The sequence below is a fragment of the Elephas maximus genome, chromosome 21, assembly GCF_024166365.1.
Source record: "Elephas maximus indicus isolate mEleMax1 chromosome 21, mEleMax1 primary haplotype, whole genome shotgun sequence".
In the NCBI taxonomy this organism is placed as follows: domain Eukaryota; kingdom Metazoa; phylum Chordata; class Mammalia; order Proboscidea; family Elephantidae; genus Elephas; species Elephas maximus.
In genome coordinates this window covers 42,988,409-43,011,842 of record NC_064839.1, presented here as the reverse complement: position 1 = coordinate 43,011,842, position 23,434 = coordinate 42,988,409, and the positions used below count along the sequence as shown (strand labels likewise).

The following is a 23,434-nucleotide window of genomic DNA, read 5'->3' as shown; positions in this document are numbered from 1 at the left end:
GCATTGAGGGCAGTAGTAGCTTTGTAGTAGAATTCTCACCTTGCATGCTGGAGACCTGGGTTTGATTCTTGACCAATGAACCTCATGCACCACCACCATCCATATGTCAGTCAAGGATTGAGTGTTGCTATGATGCTGGACAGGTTTCAGAACAGCTTCACACTAAGACAGACTAGGAAGAAAGGCCTGGCAATCTACTTCTGAAAATCAGCCAGTGAAAATCTCATGGATCACAACAGTCACATCCCATCGTGCATGGGGTTGCCATGAGTCAGGAGCGACCTGACAGCAGCTAACAATAAAGCACAGATCCAGGCCAGCCTCCCTGAGCAACTGACAAGTTTAACAGATCGGTGGTGAGCACAGAAGCCCTGAGGAGACCCGGAGCAAGAGCACACTACCAGGGTAAAGGCCCTGAGTTGGGACTCTGCTTGGAGTGTTTCAAAAGGGTGGAAAGGCAGCTGTGCGGCTAGAACTGAATGTGGGAGTAGGCAGTCAGGTCCCAAGGTCAGTGGGAGTCTGTGGGAAGTTATGACTTTTGGAGGCTTGAGGAAGTTTACTTTGGACATAGGAGGTGGGCAGGACCTGACATGGGTTTTTAACAGGCTCCCTCTAGCCGTTTTGGTGAATGGATGGTTCCTGAACCCTGGATGAGGCAGAGGTGGCAGGTGGCCCTGCTGCCTTGTCAGGCGGGCTTTGACATTCATTCAATAACCTGCTCAGAAGCATTTTATGGGCACCTGTTGTTCACCTTCCTCGGGAATCGGTGTACACAGTCTGGCCAACAACTCTCCCCCCCGCATCTTGGGCTGCCCCTCAACCCCACTGACTCCTGGTGCACAGACTCAGCAGAGGAGGTGGAGGGCGGTCCGAAATCATTGTCTTTATTTCTTGGCAGGTATTGAAAGAAGGTCGAGGCGGCCTTAGGGGGGCGTCAAGGCCAATTCTGCCCTCGGTTCTAGATCCTTCTGCTCCAGGGCGGCGCCGAGGAGACGGGAGCCCTGCGGGGAGTGGGAGTCAGGCTGCTGGACCGGCTCTCTACACCTTGGCCTGCAGCCCACTCTGGTCCGCGACTCCTCCTCAGCGCCTTCGCCCTGACGGTGCCCCCGCCAGGAACGTTCTTCTCCCCCACAGAGCCCTCTCTCAAAGATCTCCAGGGACACCCTTCCCTCCCCCCTCCCTCCACAGTCTCCCTACGTCTCCTTTGCCGGCCTCTTCCTCTGGGGCGCTCTGGGCTTCAGCCAGGGCTTGCCCCTTGAATTTCTCCAGCTCCACCTTCATCCTGGGAAGTACAGCGGAGAAAAGAGGAAGAAGAGAGCATGAGTAGGGGTGCTGGGGAAGGAAGCCCTAGGCACGAGATACCTCTGTTCAGAGAACCCCTGAGAAAGACCCTTGTCACGCTGACAGGCAAAGTAGGTTGGGTGGGAGGAGCCCCTTTTGCTAGAAGTCCCGCTAACCTTCCCCAGAACCAGCCCTTCCCCTTCCGGGAGGGGCAGTGCTGGGGACATCCGCCCATCGCCCACCTTCTTGCCCCTTCCTCCCTTGCCCAGACCTTCTTCCCACTCTCACCCGACGGCTGTGGCCTCCGGGCGGTTCAGGAGGGGCCCATCGCTCACTGGTGGGGTGCCTGCTACCTCCGGCTGCGAGCGCAGCCGCCGCCCCACCTCCTCCAGCTTCGCCTGCACCAGCATCTCTGCGGGGGGGGGGGGGGCAGGCCATCAGGGCGGGGCCAGGGCTCCAGGAGGCCGGGACCGCCCCTGGCCCCCCACCCTGCCTGGAGTCTCACCCTCGGTAAGCAGCTGCGCCTTGCTGCTCTCCAGGGCACCGATCTCTCGGACCAATCGCTGCTCCAGCATCTGTGAGGAGATGACGCCAGTCTGTCAGTATGCCAGCATCGCTCGCCTTGCCCCCTTCCTTGGCGCCTCTGGTAAAGTTCTTAAAAGAAGTGGGTCATTGATTGACATGACTACTGTATTAACTCAACGTGCATTTTCTGCTGTGGCTGGCAGCTAGCGGAGACCCATTCCCCTTAACGCTCCCCATGTACCTCTGGGAATCTCATCTCTTCCCACTCCCTCATGTGCCTTCACCTTTGCTGTTCCACAAACAAGTCAGGCACCATTAGGCCCTCAAGGCCTCTGCACTAGCCCTTCCTTCTACTAGAACACTTGCACCCAGGTACCTGCATGGAGCACTCCCTCACTCCTTCAGTCTGTGTTCAGATGTCACCTATACAGCTAGGCCTTCCTCCCTGACACTACAGGATCCATTTACCTACTTATTTTCTTGATCAGAGTCAGTATGCCTCCCTCCTTCCCCCAACCAGCTTGGGGACAGCAGATTTGCCCTTTGGTTCACCACTGTCCCCTCCTGCCTGGAATGGTGCCTGATGCATCCATGGACAAAAGTTGAGTGGAGGAATGACCCAACCATGGCTTTTGCAGGGTTTCCATTTGCCACTGCAAGGTGGGCAGACTCTAGGTGAGCAAGAGGGATCAGCAATGGCTAGTGATACTAGGTGTGGCAGTGGGGGACAGTGAGAAGTGGCCAGGTAACAGTTGAGGGATTGAGTGGGTGGGAGAGAGGAATAAAGGAGTCAGGACTATCCCATGGAGTAGGGCCTTAGCAGTGCGGACACAGGTGTGAAGACGCTAAAGCTGGGGAGGAGTGGCTCTGGGTAGAGGTGATGATGATGGCTCACATGAAATTCCCAGAGGTCCTTGTGCTGGCCCATCAGCTCCTCCAGCTGTTCTTTGACATCCAACCTAGGGGCCGACCACCCAGGAATGAGAGGCCTGGCTGAGGTTGGGGGCTGCTCATCACAGACATTCAGATCTTTGCCCATTCTGTTCCTTCTGCTGGGAGAATCTTCATGGGCTTTATTCCTCAAGTCTTGGCTCCCACAGCCCCTCTTCCAAGAAACTTTCCCTCATGTGCCTTCCCCCACCCTCTATCCAGTGGCCCACCAAGCCAAGACCTAGTGGTTACCCCAGCCTCCTCTGTTTGCTCCTCTCTCTGATCTGAGAATTATGGACAGATATTTGTTCTGTGCAGTCCTGCAACACATGCTTCCTGGGAAAGGAAAGGCGACCCTCAGTCATATTCTCTGAGTGACCCCATTCACCCCAGCTGGAATTGGACCTGGGGGTGTCTGTCCCCAACATTCACCCTTCTTCTGTTGATTGAATGTGAAGTTTATGGGGCTCTGTCAAGACTATCACCCTGTCCATCTTGTCCTCCATCAGATTTTGACTTCCTGAAAAATCCTTGTGATGAGTGTGGTGATTCAGCATCACAGATTCTAAAGTCCTGTCTTTAAAGTCTGGATCTGCTAACTTTGGATGAGTTACTTAACCTCTCTGGATCTGTTGCCTCATATTTAAAATGGTGGTGATGGTGGGAAGGCAACATTAGTCCTAACTCCTATAAATGTCGCTGGGAGGATTAGGTAGATAAATGAATCATAAACTGCTTGGTAGACAGTGTATGTTGTGTGGTTAAGCACACACACACACATTAACTATCATCAGGTTTCTCCACACAATTAAAATCATGTTGCATCAATGTGTGAGGCCTCTGGTCATAGGAGTGTGCGAAGTTAATGTTCAGAGGGTGGAAAGATGGACGAATAGATGGTTGGATAGACAGTTAATTGGATGGATGAGTGGCTGGAAGGAGAAATGATGTGTGGAAGGATGATGGCTGGATGGAGAAATAAAAGGATTGTTGGAAGGATAGATAGATGTCTGGATGAATGGCAAGGTGAAGAAATGAACTGATAGGTGGATGGGTGCTTGGAAGGATGGAGAGGATGAATGAATGGTTGGATGGATGGAAGATGGTTAGAGGGATGGTTGGAGAGATTATGGCTGTTTGGCTGAAGGGGCAAATGAATGTGTGGATAAGTGAGTAGATGGATGAAAGAATGGCTGGCTGCCTGGCTCGCTGGCTGGTTGGTTGGATAAGTGCATGAGTAGATCCACTTATGCATGGGTGGGTAAATGGATGACTGGAGGCCTCAATGTACAGCCAGACAAATGTATGGATGGCAGAGGAGCTGGATGACCAACAAGGAAAAGCTTAGAAAAACACCAGCAGAAGGAATTCATTTCATAAATAAATTAGCAGTGGATGATCTAACAAGTTAATCTTAACATCGCGATGTAATGTTAGAGCTGAGTGGGGAAGTTCCTTGTTTGACTGTTCTATTTTACAGAAGGGAATTAAGGCGTGCATGTCCAAGATTTATTTCCCTAGCTCTCCCTCCCTCCTTTGGGTTGGGGAAATAAGGTTGGAAGGAGCTGGGGCAGGACCTCTTACCTCTGAACCTCACTTTCCTTCTTATGACAGTGCAGCTGCAGGATCCTCAGTGTCTCTGTGGAGAAAGGAATCAAGGGGTCCCTGTGATAGATCTTGGGTGGAGGTGATGGTGCCCCAATTATATTGGGCACTGAGAAGACACTGGTGTTCACTGCGAGTGAGGTGGCAGCGAGGAGGAGATTTGAGAAGGAAGCATTGTGACTCAGGTCTCTGGACAGATGAGCAGATGGGCTTTTGTCAGGTGGTGGGGTAGAATAAGGAAGACAGAGCAATACCTTGTTTTTTGCTCAGGACCTCTTCTAGGTGCACTTTCTCACCATTCACTAGAAAACACAGTAACACTTCAGTCCCCAGGGGCCACATCGTGCTCCCATTCTAACTTCATGCAAAGGGTATACCCGAGGTCACACAGAAGGCAAGATCCAGCTCCAGGAAAAGTGGGGTGTCTCCTTGCCACCCCTGCTGCCATCTCCCACTGGGGACTACCCCGATCCAGCCTTTTCCCTCTGTGCCCACATTCTCTGTAAGTGCAGGAGTGAAGACCCTGCAGAATGCACATGGTTTACTCGGAAGGGACTGGTGACAGTAAATAAATAAATACACCACATCAGGTAGAAATGAGGCTTTGAAGAAACAGATCAAGCATGGGTATGACAAGGAGAGGATAGGATTCTGTTTTTAAGTGGGGACATCCAGGAAGGCCAGTCAAGGTGAAGTTTGAACTGAGAGCTGAAAAAAGACATGAGATAGCAAGAGTTGACCTGCATATATACACTAAGAGCATTGCAGGTGGGGAGGGAGAGAGGTAGGAGTTAAATCTGAAGCGGTGGCAGGGGACCCCGCTGGGCATTTTGGTCTGCAGCACAGGGGTCTGGTGAGAATAGAGAGGTTGGAACATCATGGGATCGCTCTGTCCCTCTTTGGCCCCACTTACATGAGTCTAATTCCCTATGCAGGGCCTCCCAGAGCGCAAGGGCCTCTCCCAGTTCCTCACTGGCTTTCTTTTTTGCTGGGTCAAAAGAAGGAAAACACTGTGAGTACAGCCTCCAGCCTTACTGTTCTCTTGCAGACTGTAATATTTCACATTTGTCTTCAAGCCAGGGCTTTGAACCATTTTGTTCTGGTTCGAACCCCTGCTGAGAATTTACATTTCCACCCCCAGATATACTGAGTCAGAATCTACAGTTTAACAAGATCCTCGGGTGATTCTTATGTATAATAGATTTTGAGAACCATTGTTCTACTAGTGGTTCTCAGAATAGGTCCTTAACCAGCAGTATTAGCATTGCCTGGGAACTCGTTAGAAATGAAAATTCTCAACAGGGGTTCAAACTGGAACAAACTGGTTGGAAGCCCTGCCTCCAACAACCCTACAGGGACCTGAATGCTACAGATGAGGAAATGGAAGCTTTCAAAGTCCTGGCCCTTTTTGATGGCCTCAGTTTACCTTGCTGAAGCTCATTGATCCGGTTAATCAGGTCCTCAATCTGTGGCTCCAGGCTTCCCTCTGCAGAAGGAAAGACAGACTGAGCCAGAGAAGACAGGTGCCTTGCTGTTCAAGGCAGATGGAGGAGTGGGTGCTGGCACTGGGTCTCTGCTGCTCTCAATCAACATGCATTTATTGAGCACCTGCTGTATGCCAGGCTCTGTGAGAGGCCTTTGCAGGGCTTGCATACTGGGTGGGGGAGATGGACAGTAAAGACAGACATATATGATATCAAGTCAGGTGGTGGCAACTGCTGTGAAGAGAAATGAAGAGACTGAAGAGCAAAAGGGTAGAAGGTGCTTCTTGAGGTATGGAAAAGCCCCCAATCAAGTGAGGGGAACTGCTTTGCACTTCTGGGAGCGGGTAGTATTCCAGACAGAGGAAATAGCAGGTACAGAGCTGTGCAGGCAGTGGTGGTCAGTGAGGCAAGTGTCCAAAGGAACGGTGAGCGGGCTGGTATGGCTCGGGTCTACTAACCAAGTGAACAGTGGCAGGAGGTAAAGTGGGGGAAACGGAGGCAGCAGATCTCTCAAGGCCTCTTGGGCCACGTTGGAGGCATCTAGATTCAATTCAGAGTGTGAGGGGAGTCAATAAAGACCTCTCCTGTGCCTGATCCTGTTAAAAGCCTGGCAGGGTGGGTCATCAGTCACCTCTGTCAATCTGGACTCCAGTATTAGCATCATTTGTGCTTTCATTTTGTGGGTAGTAGCTTGCAAGTTCCCCAGTTCTCTAAATTCTCATAGTACCAGTTTCAGTGCTTTGTTCCTGGGCCCTCACTGGCTTCTAGGTCAGCAGGATAGAGTAGGGGTAAAGAGAAGCTGTCCAGCCATTGCAGGATCTAACTGCCAACCCGTAAGACACTCTGGTGTTAATGAACTTAGGCCCTGGATTTTCTGAGGCCACCAACCCCAGCTCCTGTGACTTCCAGGACAGTGAGTGTGCTCCAAGATATCATTATGAAGGACAGAAATCCTGGGGTGGGGCGGGGTGGGGGGGGATATCTTTGATTTACTGGAGATGTTCAGGGTCACTCTGTTTCTAGCTCTACAGTTTGTATACCTAATTTTAGCCTAGGCAGCAGCTCCAATACATACAGCTTCTGCATACAGCTACAGGGTAGGGCTCCATTTTATTAGGAACAGATCAACAGATTACAACATTTTAAGCTGAGGATGGGCTGGGGGGTCCGGCATCGAACCTGTCCCACACTCTGCCTCAGCTCTGATGTGGTTACTGGGTGCAGGCTAGCTCCCCTGGTCCCCTTCAATAAGCACAGCGAGGTACAAAACCATCTGCAAGGCCTTTTCCCCTTTGTGTATAAAAAAGGCAGACATGGAGTACAACTCATGAATGTATTAAAAAAGAATCTCTAAAAAGATACTAAGAATTTAGAAACAAATGCTGCTGGCTTGTGGGGCAGGGAAATGGGTGACTGGTGTAGGTGTGGGGAGGAGGACGACAGGTTTTTTCTCTTGTACTTCTTGAATTTTAAATCATGAGACGAGGCCATATTTTTGATTCAAAGAATTAAATTGTGTAAGAGGGAGAAAGTGTAATGGGATGATTCTCCAAGGTTGTGAATTGTGGGGTCTAGGTTTGAACCATGTCTGTCTGACTCCAAGCCCTAGGCCAAGCCTCAGACACAGGAGACACATGACCTTTCTGCAGCTTTTTCACCATTGCCAGCAAGTCTTCACTCTTCTCCGAAGACTTGGCCTGTCCTGTGGAGACGAAAACCACAATTACAGGATCCAGTAAGAGGTCCATCTGGGAAGGGAAGGAAGAAAGTCCCAGTGGGTTCCACAGATGCCCCTGGGCTGGAGTCAAGGATAGGCTGGGGGGCAGGTGTCCAGCCAGAGCAGGGCCCCAGTGAGATACTACTTGTCCCTGAGGTTGATGGTGTGTACTGGATGAATCAGGGTCCCTAATGGCCAGCTGCTCTCTGAAGGGTCAAAGGACACCACAGATATCCCCTTAATGAAGCTCAGGGGTGAAAGAAGGGGATGTACTCTCACTGCTGCTGCTGCTGTTCAAGCGAATTCTGAAGTTCTAGCCAATGCAATAGGGCAGACAGATGCAGATGACTTTCTTTAAAGTCATTATAGGCCACAATTTGCAAACTCTTAATGAATTGATGGATCTAGGTAATGGCTGCTATTATTAAAAAAAAAACAACCAGGTACAATGAGACTTCTGATCAAAGAACACAACACTGTTTAGGAAGGATTCTTGCCAAAAAAAAAAAAAAAAGGGATTTGAATCTTATCAGGCTTCCATATTTAAATACTAACATAGAGGAAATACAAGCAACAGAGGCACATGTTAAATGACACTATAGGGTTGCAGTTAGCAACATTCAAACTGTGGCAACTCTGTAAGACAAACAGCCGGATTTCTTCAATAGATAAATTGCAAAGGAAAAAAAAAAAAAAAAAAGGAGAGAAGAACCCCTCTAGATTAAAAGAGACTTGTGGTATGTATCAATTAACTGCGATTAAAAGAGACTTGTGGTATGTATCAATTAACTGCAACTAATAAACCTTATTTGAATCCTTATTCGAACAAGCATTTTGTAAAAACAAAACATTTGAGACATTCAGGGAAATATGAATACCGACTATTTGATGATATAGAGAAATTATTATTATTTCTTAGGTGTGATGATTAGTATGGTTTTTTATTTTAGTCCTTTTTTTAGAGATAAGATACAGAAATATTTGTGAATAAAATGAAAATAACATCTGGGATTTGTTTTGGTGAAATGGGTAGTAGAGAGTGGATGAATGGAGTTAGAGAGGAAACAAGACTGGCCAAGAACTGATAACTGTAGAGGCTTGCAGATGGCCTCAAGGAGGTCATTATAGTATCCTCTCTATTTCTTTGTATGTTTGAAATTTCCATAATAATTTTTTAAAATTCAATCAATATAGAGAAGGGGAACACCTTTTTTAATGGAAGAGTAGGGAAGGAAGAAGAACAGACAGTTCATGGAAAAAGACACACAAATGGCCAATAAAACCAAAAAAAACAAACCCAGTGCCTTCGAGTCGATTCTGACTCATAGTGACCCTATCGGACAGAGTAGAACTGCCCCACAGAGTTTCCAAAGAGCACCTGGCGGATTCGAACTGCCAACCTTTTGGTTAGCAGCCATAGCACTTAACCACTATGCCACCAGGGCTTCCCAAATGGCCAATAGATATTTAAAAAGAGAAGCAACCTCTGGTATAATTGAAGAGACACAAATTAAACCAGGGTTACATGTTGCACCTAACAAATTGGCAAATATAAGAAGTCTGACAATGTCCTGTGTTGGTGAGGATCTGGGAAAATACACATTCACATGATGACCATGGAAATTCACACAACCTTTTGGAAGGCAATTTAGGAACATCTGGTGGTGTGGCGGTTAAGAGCTTGGCTGCAACCCAAAAGGTCTACAGTTTGAATCCACCAACTGCTCCTTGGAAACCCTATGGGGAAGTTCTACCCTGTCCCATCGGGTCACTATGAGTTGAAACTGACTCAATGGCAAGGGGTTTGGTTTTGTTTTGGTATCAACATTTAGAAAGCAATTTGGCAAGTGCTATCAATATGGGCTACATGAAGAAGAACAGGGCATTGGAACTGGAGGAAGACTCATAACAACCTGCAATATGCAGATGACACAACCTTGCTTGTGGAAAGTGAAGAAGACTTGAAGCATTTACTGATTAGGATCAAAGATTACCACCTTCAGTATGGATTATACCTCAATATAAAGAAAACAAAAATCCTCACAGCTGGACCAGTAAAGAACATCATGAATGTCTTAGCTTGGGTTCTCTAGGGAAGCAAAACCAGTAAAGCATATAAATATATATATATGAAGATTTATATCAAGGAAATGGCTCACACGGTTGTGGAGGCTGGAACATCCCAAGTCCATGGGTCGGGATAGAGGCTTCTCCTCATTCACATAGCCACAGGGGCTGGCAAACCCAAGATCAGCAGAGCAGAGAGCAGCGATCTTGCTCACAGGCTGCGAAGATCAATGAATCCCAAGATCGACAGGCAAGACCACAGGTAAGCTGCTAGCTCAAGTCCCAAGAACCGGAGGTCAGACAAACAGCAGCCAGCTGAAGGATCCAGCGTGAGGAAAAAGCCCCCAAGCCCCAAAAATGTCTGCTTGTATTCCATTCAGGCCACTCCCTTTCAAATGAATGGTTACTTGCAGAAGATCCCATCAAGCAGGTGGTTGCATATCAGATCTCAACAGGGAAGTGATCACATTATATGACTGCCAAAACAGTGAGAATCATGGCCCAGCCAAGTTGACACACAACCTTAACCATCACAGTCCACCCCTTGTCAACTTGGCACCTGTACACATCTCCTTAAACCATACATAATCCCTGAATAAAGACAATTATAAAGTCATACTTGCACCCTAACATGATACAACATACATACACCCAAAAATGCACTAGCACTGTTTACACCTTATATTTTATGTGAAGAAAACAAAAATATTTGATGCACACATACAAAGCAGAATTACCCATAACAATTACAGTCCTCATTTCTGCAACTGGTCACATGGCTGTAACTCATATTTAGAAATATCTTCTTCCACCACCCATTCCATATTCCCTTTGTCCTCAGCAAGCACCTTAGCTGGTCACAGTTCTTTGCTTGGTGGGGTGACCCAAACCTTCATTCCTGAAGGGTCTGGGCCATTAGTAGTCATATCAGAATTGGTAGTACTAAGAGACACTCTAAGTGATCTCCTGGAATTAGTGTCAGCTCAGAGACAGTATCCAGTAATCCCCAAAAAGTCTGATTATTTCCTTTACCCCAGTGAATTTTTTGAATAGTCACTCTTGTAAAAGGCTATAGATCCACTTGGGGAAGGCCGGGAGAAAGATTAACAGTATAATGTTTTCATAATGTATTGAAGTCCTTCCTTAAGGGGATCTGGCCTTAAAATTCACTCAAGTCTGGGAATTGATTGAGGGACTGTGACTCTCTATTCTAGCAATTTGAGTTAGACTGCTGTTCACTTGACCTAGAATTCATCTGCTTGTACAGGTCAAATAAATATTTAGTAGATTTCCTAAGTATCCAAAGCCATAAGTCCATACCAGTCAGACCATTCTGATTACTGCTTTGACTCCACTGTCCATTATTATAACCATGCCCACCTTGTTTTTGTAGATTGAGTGCAGTCACTTGGCCCCTACTACCTACCACAGGGTCCAGTCAGCCTCATTGTAATTAAATTTGTTGCTGTCAAGTCTTGTAATTAGGTGTCAATTCAGTTAGGGCAGTTCCCACTGTCAAATCTGATTTACATAAGATAGCAATTACAGCAGTCTTCATGGATGCTGGGGCACCCTTCACAAATTTGTGCTCACAGCTGTGGTAAACGGTATGTCCTCTGGGCACTCAGTGTGGGTCTGTGGGTCTAATTGTACTTCACCTCGATTTAGTGTAGGCCACTGCGTAATCCATGCTTCAGAGACTCAACCAAATAAACTATTAGATCCTTTCCTAACTTCTCGAGCTGAAACACTGAAGAATCTGTGCTTCGTGGGCCCATATTAATAAACTCAGATTGATCTATCTTTATGTTCCTGACACTATTATCCCACATCCCTAATAACCATTCCCACACATATTCTCAGGTTTCTATTTGTACATATCAGAAAAGTCTAGCAGTTCTTTTGGAGTGTAATGTACCTCCTTCTGGGTCACACTCTGTACTTCACCTTTTGCGGCTCGCTGGGACTTTAGTATAGGTCTAAAAAAAATAGGTCTAGAAAGGTGGAATGTCATGGACTGAATTGTGTACTCCCAAAATGGGTATCAATATGGCTAGCCATGATTCCAAGTATTGTGTGATTGTCCACCATTTTGTCATCTGATGTGATTTTCCAGTGTTGTAAATCCTACCTCTATGATGTTAATGAGGTGGGATTAGGGGCAATTACGTTAACAAGGTAGGAGTCAATCTATAAGATTAGGTTGTGTGTTAAGTCAATCTCTTTTGAGATATAAAAGAAACCAGCAGAGAGACCTGGGGACCTCACACTATCAAGATAGTAGTGCCAAGAGAAGAGGGTGTCCTTGGGACTGGGGTCCCTGTGCTAAGAAGCTTCTAGTCCAGGGGAAGCTTGATGGCAAGGACCTTCCTCCATAGCTGACAGAGAAAGCCTTCCCCTGGAGCTGATGCCCTGAATTCAGACTTCTAGCCTGCTAGACTGTGAGAGAATAAATTTCTCTTTGTTAAAGTCATCTGCTTGTGGTATTTCTGTCATAGCAGCACTAGATAACTAAGACAATGATAAACGGAGAAAGATTGATGTTGTCAAGGATTTTATTTTACTTGGATCCACAATCAATGCCCGTGGAAGCAGTAGTCAAGAAATCAAACGATGACTGTTCTTGGCAAATCTGCTGCAAAAGACCTCTTTAAAGTGTTGAAAAGCAAAGATATCACTTTGAGGACTAAGGTGTGCCTGACCCAAGCCATGGCATTTTGAATCATCTCACATACATGTGAAAATTGGACAATTAATAAAGAAGACCTAAGAAAAATTAATGCCTTTGAATTATGGTTTTGACAAAGAATATTGAATATACTGTGGACTGCCAGAACAAACTAATCTCTCTTGGATGACGTACAGCCAGAATGCTCCTTGGGAGTGAAGATGGCGAGATTTCATCTCATATAGTTTGGACATGTCATCAGGAGAAACCAGTCCCTGGAGAGGGACATCATGCTTGGTAAAGTAAGGGGTCAGCGAGAAAGAGGAAGACCCTCAAAGAGATGGACTGACACAGTGGCTGCAACAATGGGCTCAAACATAGCAATGATTGTGAGGATGGCACAGGACTGGGCAGCATTTCATTCTGTTGTACACAGGGTCACTGAGTCGGAACTGGCTCCGTGGCACCTACCAACAACAACAACAACATTTTAAAGACAGAATCTCACTTCTAGAAATTTATCCATCAGGTTTACTTGCTTGAGTATGCACAAAGGTATATTCAATGATATTCCTGAAGAATTGTTTATAGTAACAAAAAGAGGGAAAATACTTGACTGTCCATCAACAAGGGGCACAAATTATGGTTCATCCACACCACAGAATATTATATAGCTAATAAAGAAGAGATAGATTCATATGTATTGATATAAAAAGATGGCTTTAATATCATTAAAGGGGAAAAAGACCTAAGTGCATAACTTTGAGCATCATATGATCTTATTTGGCTAGAAAAACACAGTATGTAACTGCCAATTGACAAATCTATGTATAATGTATATTAAAAATTGTAGCCAGATATTTAAAAAAAAAAGTCAACAGTTGTTACCTCTGGAGTATAAGACGGGATAGTTGGGAAATAGGAATGATTGTTTATATTTCACCATATACACTTCTGTTTATTTTTAACATGAGCCTGTGTTATTTTAAAAATTAAAACATCATCAACAACAAAATAAGGGAGAAATAGTTGCAACATCTTAAACTGTTGAAATCAATTTATCAATGATAAAGGTCAAAATCTCAGTGGCCCATTCTTCTCCAGACAAAAATGGGCAGAGAATAGGAAAGGCAGCTCATAAAGCACGTACCGTAGCCAAACAGTACATGAAGACATACCTAGAGCAATAGACGGTGAAACAGAACAAAAGTAAAGCTAGTTTAATAACAAAGGAGCGTGTTAGTGACTTTTTAAAAATATTTTATTAGAAAAAACTTAAAACACACACGAAAGTAGGACACTATGGCAAACCCTCATTTAGTCATCGCCTAGATCTGACAATTACTAACATTCACCCATATTTGCTTCATCTAAGCCTTTCCTGTGCTGAAGTATTTTCAAGCAAATCCCAGGTTTCGAGGTGTTTCATCCACAGACATTTCACTGAGTGTCAACTACTCAGGGACATTTTCTTAGAAGGCCCCAATCCTATAATCACACAGGACAAAACTAACAATGATCCCTTAGTATCACCCAATATCCAGACCGTATGCAAATTTCCCTGACTGTTCCCAAATGTCTCTTACAGCTGGCTTTTACAACCATTCTTTGAAAGCTCTACCTGTGCTTTCCTGTCATGAGGAAAGGCAGAGAGTGAACCATCAGTAAATCTTTTAAATAATCGAACTAACATCTTGATTAAAAAAAAAAAAAAAGCATTCCATGTTACAAAACAGGCTGTAGAGTATGAGCCCCTTTTTAAACATTTTATTTTGAAATAATTGCAGGTGTACATGAAAGTTGCGGGAATGGGCCACAGTACTCCCATTTACCCTTGTATCAGACTCCCCATTTGTGAGTGTTTCTGAACTGTAGGTTGCAGACATGATGCCCCATTACTCCTTAATACTCCAGTGTATATTTCCTATATATATAAGGATACCCTACCAGGTAACTGTATCAAAACCAGGATGCTAACATTGATCCAATAGAAATATCCTATCTTCAGATGCCATTAAAAAATTTCCCTTTTTTCCTTTACATTTTAAAATTATATACTACTACTTCTATTTTCCTAAAAGAAAAATCAAGTAATAAATCTCAAAAATGCCTCCATGCCTGTACCACCCCAAAATTGAAGTCCTCTGCCCAGAGTCAACAAGTAAGTTTTAGTCTTTAGACATTTTTCTGTGCAACACAGACAGGGCTATAGTTAACACCTCCTTTTTTAAAATCCAAGTTTGCTTTTCTCTCATAAAAATATGGTCTCTTTTGGAGATCATTCTGTGTCAATAATGACCTTATCCTTTTTAGAATGAATTTTTAATTAATTTTAATTAGAATTTTTTTTTCTTGCATCTTTTGCTCCCACCAGCAATATTCCAATGACCATGTAACTGTATGTTCTCCTATGGTTACCTCACATGGTGACTGGAGATGTAGAGTACCATTTTCCATGCTAAAAACAACCTGTCAAACTGTCCTCAGCAAAGCCTTTGATAGTAAGGTCAGTTCCTTTACAGAGAAGCAAGGGAAGGCCTGCTTCCCCACAAGGTCATCAATACTAGACATTATCCCTCCCTTTATCAAACCTATTCTACAGGTTAAAAATGGCAACTTGATATTCTTTTCAATTTCTGCACTGCTGGTGAAGTTAATTGCATCTTCAATTTTGAAAGAATAATATTAGTTTTAAGCACAGTGGCAGCCATAGTTGGTGATTAATAATTGGGATCTATTTGCACCTCTCTTGATTATTTGTCTCTCCTTTGTTGATAGTTGGCACACAGCGTGGGCCTATTCTGTCAGTTATTTCACTATTCATACACTTATTAAAAAAAAAAGTTTATTTATTTTTTTGTGTATCCAGCAGGCATTGTTTTAGGTGCTAAGGAAAGAGCAGTAAACACAGTCATGGAGTTTACGTTCTAGGACAGAAAAAAAACTAGTTATTGTCGATGTGTGCACAGGTAGGTCTGGCAGGCTGCAATCCAACAGTTGTTAACATAGTGGTCTCAAGAGAAAGGGCGGAGGCATTAGAGATAGAGGGAAGGAGGGCAGATAATTGTTCAAGCGGTATGATGGGTATATAGACCTTTATTATGCTATTTTCTCTATTTTGGTACGTTTGGAAAATTTCTATGATTAAAAAATATATGTATTGTATAGACGCATATGGCATACTAGTGAGCCCTGGTGGCGCAGTGGTTAAGCGCTGGACTGCTAATTGAAAGGTCGGAGGTTCCTACCCACCAGCCGCACTGCGGGAGAAAGATGTGGCAGTCCGCTTCGCAAAGATTACACCTTGGAAACCCTATTGGGCAGTTCTACTCTGTCTTGTAAGGTCGCCATGAGGCGGTAACCACTACATGGCATCGGGTTTAGGTTGGTAGGGCATACCAGTGAATTACTGTCCTGGGAGATTTCCTTCTCTTTGCTGGACTGCAATTTCTAAAGGTCTCTAGGACAAAAATTTCTTTTCTCTTCAAGGGGTAGGGGTCATTGTTCAATAAATCAATGCCCTGAAGGAAAGAAGCTGTTTGTGGGAGAAGCTATTCTCAATTTAAAAGATTTAAGAGTCCATGCAGAGTGCTGCCCAAGGGGAAACTGGGTTATGGTCTGGGTGTGAGACGGTCCTGGGGAATGCCATATTGTTAGTTTTCTTAGGTGTAGAAGTAGCAGGGTGATTTTTGTGAGGGCCTCCTTTTATTTTTTATAAGCCGCATACTGAATTATTTAGTCTTTACCTTAAAATAGTTAAGCAATATATCCAATAAAGATGACAAGTTAATCTAGGCGATGAGAATGTGCGCACTATTTCTCTCCACTTTGTGGAACGGTTAAGTTTTTCTTAATAACAAAAGGCTTAAAATTTTACCATTTTTTACAAAGTATTATTACCCTTATTTTAATGGGAAAACCCTTTCCTCCTCTGACCCCAACAGACAGAGGTACAAACCACTCGCCCTCACTACCTTCAGCGTCCTCAGCCTCAACCACGGCTCCAAGCGATTCCGTTTTCAAAGGCTCCAACCTGCCCGCCATTTTCCAGCGCGGTGAGCCGGCTTGGCCGATGATTGGTCCAAACGTACGCGCACAGAGACTCTGCAGTGCGCATGCGCGCAGGGCACAGCAGTCCCCTCAGCTGATCCGGATCTAGGTACCGGGAGTTCAGCTCTGGGCAAGCGCAGAACATAAGGCGCCCCTGATTAGCAGTTGGCGCGAACGTGTGAGACGGCAAGCCCCTGATCAAGGTCATTGGGCAACTGAGGAATGAAGGTTGTGCACGCCACGTAGAATCGCTAGGGAAGTCTCCCTTTTTTAGGCCACTTGTGCAGACTGGGAAAGTCTGGAACAAGTGTGCACATGCTGTACCGTGGAACACAAGAGTTCAAGTCCCTTTGTTTCCCTTACAAATCCTCATTTAACAGTCTATGAGAGGTGGTTATCCCCATTTCATGGACAAGTAAATGCAGGCTTGGAAGCCCAGTGCACCTCTTATGAAAATTTCCAGATCTCAGCCACCATCTTGAGAAGCCAGGTGTTTTACCCTGGTCACATATATAGATGCCAGGTGCCACCTTCTCATTAACATCAGCAGCGTCTAACATCGATTGGGGTCATTTCTTGGCAGAGGAGAGATGAAGACAAGGATATGAAGGGCAAAGGAGTATCCTGGTAGGGATTAGTTCTAGGCCATCTACGTAGTTTTTCCTTTAAACTATCCTCAGGCTGGTTCCAGGCACAGGCTGGATCCAGGCACAGGACGGCCCTGCATTCCCAATTCCAGAGGCCCTGTGGCCTGCCCTTGAAAGCCTGGTTATCCATGGACACTCCACTGGAGAGGCAGGCCCTTAATGCTGGGACAGAAGACATGGTGCCCAGGTTTAGAGAGGACAGCCTTGAAACATCATCCAGGTGGAGGTGGTGAGGCAGAGGGAAGGGAAAGGGGAGACTCAAGAATTTCCCCAGAGGTGGAGGTGCAGTCTGCTCATCTGATGTGTAGCCAAGCTGCTACCCACCCTCCCACTTGTGGACAGGGCCTCAGATCTTTCTTGCCCCATTCCCCAGGGAAATAGGGACCAGCCGGAAACCCCCCTCAACCACGCTTCTAGGGTGAAGATAGATAAAAGCCAGAGTTGGTCACTCCCAGCACTGCCTCATTGGGAAGCTTGGCCTCTCAGAGTCCAGTGAAAAAGCCGTTATGGGGTGCCTGGTCCACAGAGGTGGCAGGGGGTGTGGAGTATTTGGGTGGGTAACGAATGAAGAGCCGGTCCTCCTCCTTCTTCACCCAGCGCAGGAGTTTGGTCACTACCAAGATGGCACCTGCCTTGGTCACCAAAGGGCTGAGACACGTATAGAGCTCGAACTTGGAGGTCACCTGGGGGTTTGAGAGAGGACAGAGTCAGATGGGCCAGAGCTGGCCATGGCCTCCCCTTAGTGAGACCTCCTGTGATTTAAAATCCTGGGCCTGCCATATATCTTGGTTTTTAAATACCATTACCCACTAAAAGGTACAAAGGTTCCTTGGAAAAGTGTCTGATTCCAGGACTGGTGCAGAGAAAGTGCAAAATGAGTCTGGAACATCTTATGCCCGAAAATAAGAAGTGCTCAAATAGCAACGAGGACATGTCCAACAGACAAAGAAACTAGCCAGGCTAAATCAGAAATAATGTGAACATCAAAATAAATAACAGCAAAGGATTTTAGCCAAGTGAATAAATGAAAAAACCCATGTGCCCATACTGACATAAAAAAACGAATAAACAGGAGAAGGTAAAGTTCTTCCTTATGGTAGAATCACAGCCAATAAATGTAGAAGGAATGATGGAGTTAGAAAAACACCATTTGACAAACACAAAAGTGGTACCTGTTGCAGTTAAGAATCATTAATGGATGTACAAATTAGTGGGTGAGAATATGATAAAAAACATGATATTTACATAATCATAATAAATTACAGATGGGAAAATACTAACTTTACAGTGGAAAAACCAGGTGAACACAACCTTAGCCAAGTGACCAAAGTTAACAATGGGACAAACCAGTATCAGGTGCCTCCTAATAGAATGCAGGAAGTACCACATCACTTCTGTGGTATTCTTGCCCAAAAGGCATGATCTCAATTTAATCATGACAAAACATTAGAAAAACCCAATTTGAGGGGCATTCTACAAACTAACTGGCTGTGTATCCTTCAAAAGTGTCAAGGTCATAAAAGACAAAAAGGACTGAGGAACTGTTGCAAAATAAACAAGAATAGGGAGACGGAATAAATACACGAAACGTGATGCTGGATTAGATCCTGGACCAGTAAAAGGCATCGCTGGGACAACTGGTGAAATGTGAATGAATTCTGTGTATTATCCTGATTTTGGTAAGTTGCTTGGTAATTCTGGTAAGTTAACATCTGGGTAAACTATGTCAAGGGTATACAGGAATTCTTTTACTACACAACAGGCATGCAATAAATTAATAAACAAACGGCACTGGGGGAAGGTGCCATTTCTGATGGGATCACCTTGACAGGCCTCCCTGAATGGCTTACCTTTAACAGACTCAGAGGAAGTCTGAGAGCCCTGAGGTGGCCCCAGGGAAGGAGGCCCCAGGCAGAAGGCACAGCATGGTACTAAGCCTGTGGTGTTTAAGGGGTGCCGGGGACTCACAAAGTCAAACTGAACTGGCGGCTAATGGATAATCAGCAGACACAATGATGTTTGTTAATGGGACCTCCTGAAAGTCAAAGACACTGTACTGGTAGCTAATGGGAGACCAGCAAACAGAATGACGTGGCTAATGCACGATAAGCAGATACTGTGATTGACTGATCCTCATTGGTTCCAAACACAAGTATGTAATGGTGGAGACAGTGTTGCGAGCAAGGGCATAGCCCAGGCTTTCTGTGCTGTTATGGAAGCTGTTATGGCTGGAGTGGACAAATGGAGGGAGAAGGAGACGTGAAGTGGGAATGAACTCACCCAGGCCAGCAGTGTCTCCTTCTCAGCCACGTGGTAAATGAGGCGCAGGGGCCTGGAGGTGCTGTGGAGGCGCGCGTGCAGGCAGTGGTACAAATCCGACAGGCGGTGTCGCTCCTCCTCCCTGCTGTACGGGGCCTCTAGCTCAGGGCTGCCATGGAGGGATGCAGGGGACAAGGTCAGTCCAGTTTATTCTTGGCTGGCCCATCTCCCCTCTCACTCTAGGGATTTCAACTAAGTTAGGGAGCTGGGCCTCTCCCATTAGACTTGAGGATTCTCAAGCGTTTGGAGACTGAGCCTCTCTCATCAGACTAGGGGATTCTCTAAACACAGAGGCTCTCCTCCCCATTAGAGTAGGGAATTCCTGGGGGTTGGTGGTTGAGCCTCCCTCATCAGACAGAGACCCATCCTATTCCATCCTTCTAGAGCATGAGTGGCCACCTCTCCCCAGTCATGTCTATGAGATGCTGAGACTCCCTGTCAAACAAACCTTCCTGCCCGGCTGATTGCCCACAGGGTCAGGGCCCACCTGGTAAACTGGGGCAGCTGGCGGTGGTGGTCGGGAATGTCCAGTGGTTTATAGAGGAAGTGCCGGAGGCCGGGTGCCCCCACGGCCTGCACGCTGTAGGCAGGGGCATTGGCTGACGGTACATTATAGAGCCCAGCAACTTCTGCAAGGGCACGAATTGCACCGAGGGCACGCATGCCATCTTCAACCAGGCGTCGGCAGGCAGCCATGGCATGGAAGGCCTCACGGTCAGTGCCAAGCAGCAGCAGACAGACAGGCATGGCATCCAGGCGGGCCACGTAGGCATAGAAAAAACCATCAGGATTGAAGCGGGGTAGGCACACAGGTGCCCATGCCTCGCCTGCTGCAAAGGCTGGTGCACCCACCCAGTCGAGCAGCAGTTGCAGGTCAGCTGGGTCCAGCCGGCACTCAGTCAGCACAGTCCGTTCCTGGGCTGCTGTTATCAGCCGGCCGCCAACTGCCAGCACCGACAGTGCTAGGCCAGGGGCTGTGCAGCGTTGCAGTAGTGCGCCCAGTGCTTCCCGCAGTGGGCGTGCGAGAGGCACGCAGCGCACGGCGCCCAGGAGCAGCACACCTGGGTCCCGCTCCACACTGTCCAGAAGCCGGTCCAGCGTGCGCTCTGAGCCAGCCAGCAGGCGGCGGAGGTCATAGTTCTGCTTGTGTGCAAAGATGCGGGCCACACTCGCACGGGTCAACGTGCTCACAATCTGGGCGTGCACAGCTAGCAGCTCCCCCCGCAGCTGGGCTGCTGACTGAGGAGTACGGGACACGGCCACCAGTAGCAGTGGGCCCTGCTGCAGGAACACCAGCTTGTGGTCCTCTGGGGAGAGAAGGGGTGGGGCAAAGAGGCAGAGCTCAGGGGTGGTTGGAGGCACTGAGGTGGGGCACTTCTGTCTCCCTGTCCCCAACATACACATCTCTGATCTGAGCCCACATAGTCACTCTATAGGCACCTGGGCTAGGGTAAGAACATGCTGGGGGAGCCTGCGTATTTGGACAGACATGAGCGGGTTCTCAAGAGGTCGGGTACATTAAGCACAGAGCACAGGGTTGGGGGGAGATGGAGTAAGGACTGACATATAGTCTTCCAACTCAGCCATACATGTCAACCCTAACACGGCTCTTGTAGTCACACTCTCAGGCAACAAGGAAGCACCTAGCCAGTCACTAAGACCCCAGTGAGTCAGTCAATCACTCAGAACCAAACCAAACCCTCAGACCAAAAGACAGACCCTTGACTGGCCGGCCACACACAGTGACCCATCTCTGACTGACTGGAGAGTCCTGCAGAGACTTACCCATGGCTGGCTGGATAGACCTCCAGCCAGTCAACCAGTTAGACATATCCCCAGCCAGCCAGCTCCCCAGTCACTGTCCCCCATCTGCCACTGCCCCTTGGCTCACCAGCATAGATGGCGCGGATGGCATCGCCTGCACTCTGCACAAAGGACACAAGGGCTGTCATCACACCCATGGTAGCCGACAGTGCCTCCACACTACCATAACGTGAGTAGATGGGTTTGCCAGCCTCACTCAGCACAAACACATGCTTCCGCTGGCTGCGCCAGTCCTCGTCACTGGGGTCCCCGCCCTGGCCCCCAGGCCCATTCTCAGGGCCACCTGTGGGACTATTCCTAGGGGCTGTGGGGCTCCAGGGCTCACAGGTGCCTGATGGGGTCTCTGACTGGGGCAGTGATGACAGAAGGCTCGGCAGCTGGTCCTTGGCCTTGGATCCTGAAAGGGAGGCCCTGGTAGGTCATCTGCTTGTGGACCTCCACAAACCCCATGTTCCCAAGGACCCATCAAATCCCCCCAGCCTCCCAATGACCTTTGCATGTTGGCACAGATCTTTAGATATCTTCCCTACCCCCTTTCCCAGTAACCACTGACTACCTTAGGACCCCCTCTCAATGATATCCACTAACACTTAGGTTTCAATGATTCCCCTTAAAGTCCAAATAATCCCATATTCTCTCACTGTTATTCACTGAACCCTCTATGTCCCCAAAGACCAATTATTCCCCTTTCAATAACAGCAATTAACTGCCACTAATACCCAAGTCTTCAGAGCATCCAGTTACCTCTGAATGACCACTGTTAATACTCACTAAGAAACAAGATTTTAATGACCTCCACCGCCATGAATATCATTAACATTCGCTAAAACCCACAACTTCAATGACATCCATTACCTCCCATGAAATCCTCCCATTTATTCCCACTGATCCTCCAATGATGAGAATTATTATACATTCACACCTATGCCTCAAAAATTTTCCCATAAAATTCCAATGACTTCATATTCTCTCAATGACATTCACGGACCCCTCCCCCCGCCAATGTCCCCAAAGACTAGTCAACCCCCTTCCACTAAACATCCATTGACACCCACTGGCTCCCTTTTCGTTCCTCGATGACTTAAAACTCCATCCTGAGTTCACAATGACATCCTGTTGACCCAAATATGGTTTAAGCTACTGCTCTCAGTCCCAAAAGACTCCTCACTGGTCCCTCACAGACCCTCCCCAACAAACAATGACACCCCCTTGGGATTCCTCCCAAATCCACAGTGCGGAGAGGACTTACCTGTTTCCTCCAGGTCCCGGTCTCCGGGATCCGGCGGATCCTTTTGAACCCCTCCACTGTCTCCAGCTTCCTCACCAAAGAGCCGCGTGGCCTCCAAGTCCTCCGCGTCCGCCGGTGCTGGGGCAGCAGTGTTTCCGCCGGCGTCCATCTGCACATCCCTGGGGAGGAGGAGGTACGGGGAGGTGACAGGCAGCAGAAAAACTTCTTAAAAGCCCTTACAGAGCGCGTTCCCTCGGCCACAGTCCTAGTGCCCGTTTTCCACACGGGCTTCAAGAAGATGAGACATTCCAGAACATGACCGAATAGTGGCACCTTTCAACACTTCCAGGAAAAGGGAGGCTCAACCAGAGCTCAAGAAATAAAGACCCATAAATATCTGTTTTAAACCCGTATCTCAAGTGGCCGGATATCATTACTTCCCGCAGCGGCGGCAGCATCACACTTCCGGGTGCGGCAGCTGTCTTGCCACACTTCCGGGTGTGACGCCACTCTCAAAAGACTTCCGGTTGCGGAGCATTAATCGTTTTCTGCGGCACCCCAACCCCTCTGGTCCCGCTCCCCACTGGTGCTCTCTCACCGTTGAGGTGGCGTGCGCCACTCCAGGAGCTACGTCAGATCTGGTAGGGAATCCAGTGATATCCCTCTGCAATACGTCCCACAGTTCTAGCTCGAGCTGCTATCTGAGGTAAGCCGGGCAAGCGTCTCGTACCTCTAGCTGTTGGTGCGAGGAAGGCACACAGCCAATCCTGGAGTAGAGAGGGTGGGACCACCTCCCTTCTGGTCCAATCGTGGTCTCACGCCGCCCCGCCCTCTTTTACCCGGGTCAGTACTGTGCGTTTGATTGCGTTTGCGGCCGCCCATCACTTCACTGACATCTATCCAGGCCCAATCGGCAGGCTCGAAAGGATTCCTCGCTTCACACGAGGGCGTTCACCGCCCAAATCCTGACGATACCCTCGCCCAAACCAATGACGTGCTTCCCGAGAAGGGTTGCCGCTTCTTCGCCCTTTCTTGTCCACTAGGGAAAGTGGGGGATTGGAGGTGGGGTGGAATAGGCTCTGAACAGAG

At 47.2% G+C, this 23,434-nt stretch overlaps 2 protein-coding genes across 4 annotated transcripts; both read right to left on the bottom strand.

The window, feature by feature from the left end:
• Positions 1 to 923: 923 nt before the first annotated feature.
• Positions 924 to 16,535, bottom strand: SYCE1L (synaptonemal complex central element protein 1 like). Its single transcript, XM_049863769.1, has 11 exons — positions 16,311 to 16,535; positions 7,465 to 7,573; positions 5,768 to 5,827; positions 5,255 to 5,329; positions 4,596 to 4,643; positions 4,321 to 4,375; positions 2,702 to 2,765; positions 1,787 to 1,856; positions 1,570 to 1,693; positions 1,198 to 1,282; positions 924 to 1,094 (listed from the first exon to the last, which is right to left on the bottom strand). The coding sequence occupies exons 1-11, from the start codon at positions 16,533 to 16,535 to the stop codon at positions 924 to 926; spliced, it is 1,086 nt and encodes a 361-aa protein (XP_049719726.1).
• MON1B (MON1 homolog B, secretory trafficking associated) lies at positions 14,239 to 23,207 on the bottom strand. Of its 3 annotated transcripts, XM_049864950.1 has the most exons (6): positions 22,944 to 23,202; positions 22,367 to 22,524; positions 21,185 to 21,514; positions 19,781 to 20,600; positions 19,255 to 19,402; positions 14,239 to 17,657 (listed from the first exon to the last, which is right to left on the bottom strand). In XM_049864950.1, exons 2-6 carry the CDS (start codon positions 22,512 to 22,514, stop codon positions 17,457 to 17,459), a joined length of 1,647 nt encoding a protein of 548 aa, XP_049720907.1. In that variant the 5' UTR covers positions 22,515 to 22,524; positions 22,944 to 23,202; the 3' UTR covers positions 14,239 to 17,456. The 3 variants fall into 3 exon arrangements, with proteins under 3 accessions (XP_049720907.1, XP_049720909.1, XP_049720908.1); XM_049864952.1 differs by lacking the exon at positions 21,185 to 21,514 and having other exon boundaries at positions 22,944 to 23,207; XM_049864951.1 differs by lacking the exon at positions 22,944 to 23,202 and having other exon boundaries at positions 22,367 to 22,921.
• Positions 23,208 to 23,434: the final 227 nt, after the last annotated feature.

Coding starts and splice junctions, on each gene's coding strand:
- SYCE1L (XM_049863769.1), bottom strand. CDS start 16,535: ATGACCTTGATCAGGGGCTTGCCGTCTCACACGTTCGCGCCAACTGCT. Junction 4,644..5,254: donor GCATAGGGAATTAGACTCAT/GTAAGTGGGGCC, acceptor TGTGTTTTCTAG/TGAATGGTGAGAAAGTGCAC. Junction 1,694..1,786: donor GGCGCAGCTGCTTACCGAGG/GTGAGACTCCAG, acceptor CCCCCCCCGCAG/AGATGCTGGTGCAGGCGAAG.
- MON1B (XM_049864950.1), bottom strand. CDS start 22,514: ATGGACGCCGGCGGAAACACTGCTGCCCCAGCACCGGCGGACGCGGAG. Junction 20,601..21,184: donor CATCCGCGCCATCTATGCTG/GTGAGCCAAGGG, acceptor TTCTCTCCCCAG/AGGACCACAAGCTGGTGTTC. Junction 19,403..19,780: donor CAGCTGCCCCAGTTTACCAG/GTGGGCCCTGAC, acceptor CCTCCATGGCAG/CCCTGAGCTAGAGGCCCCGT.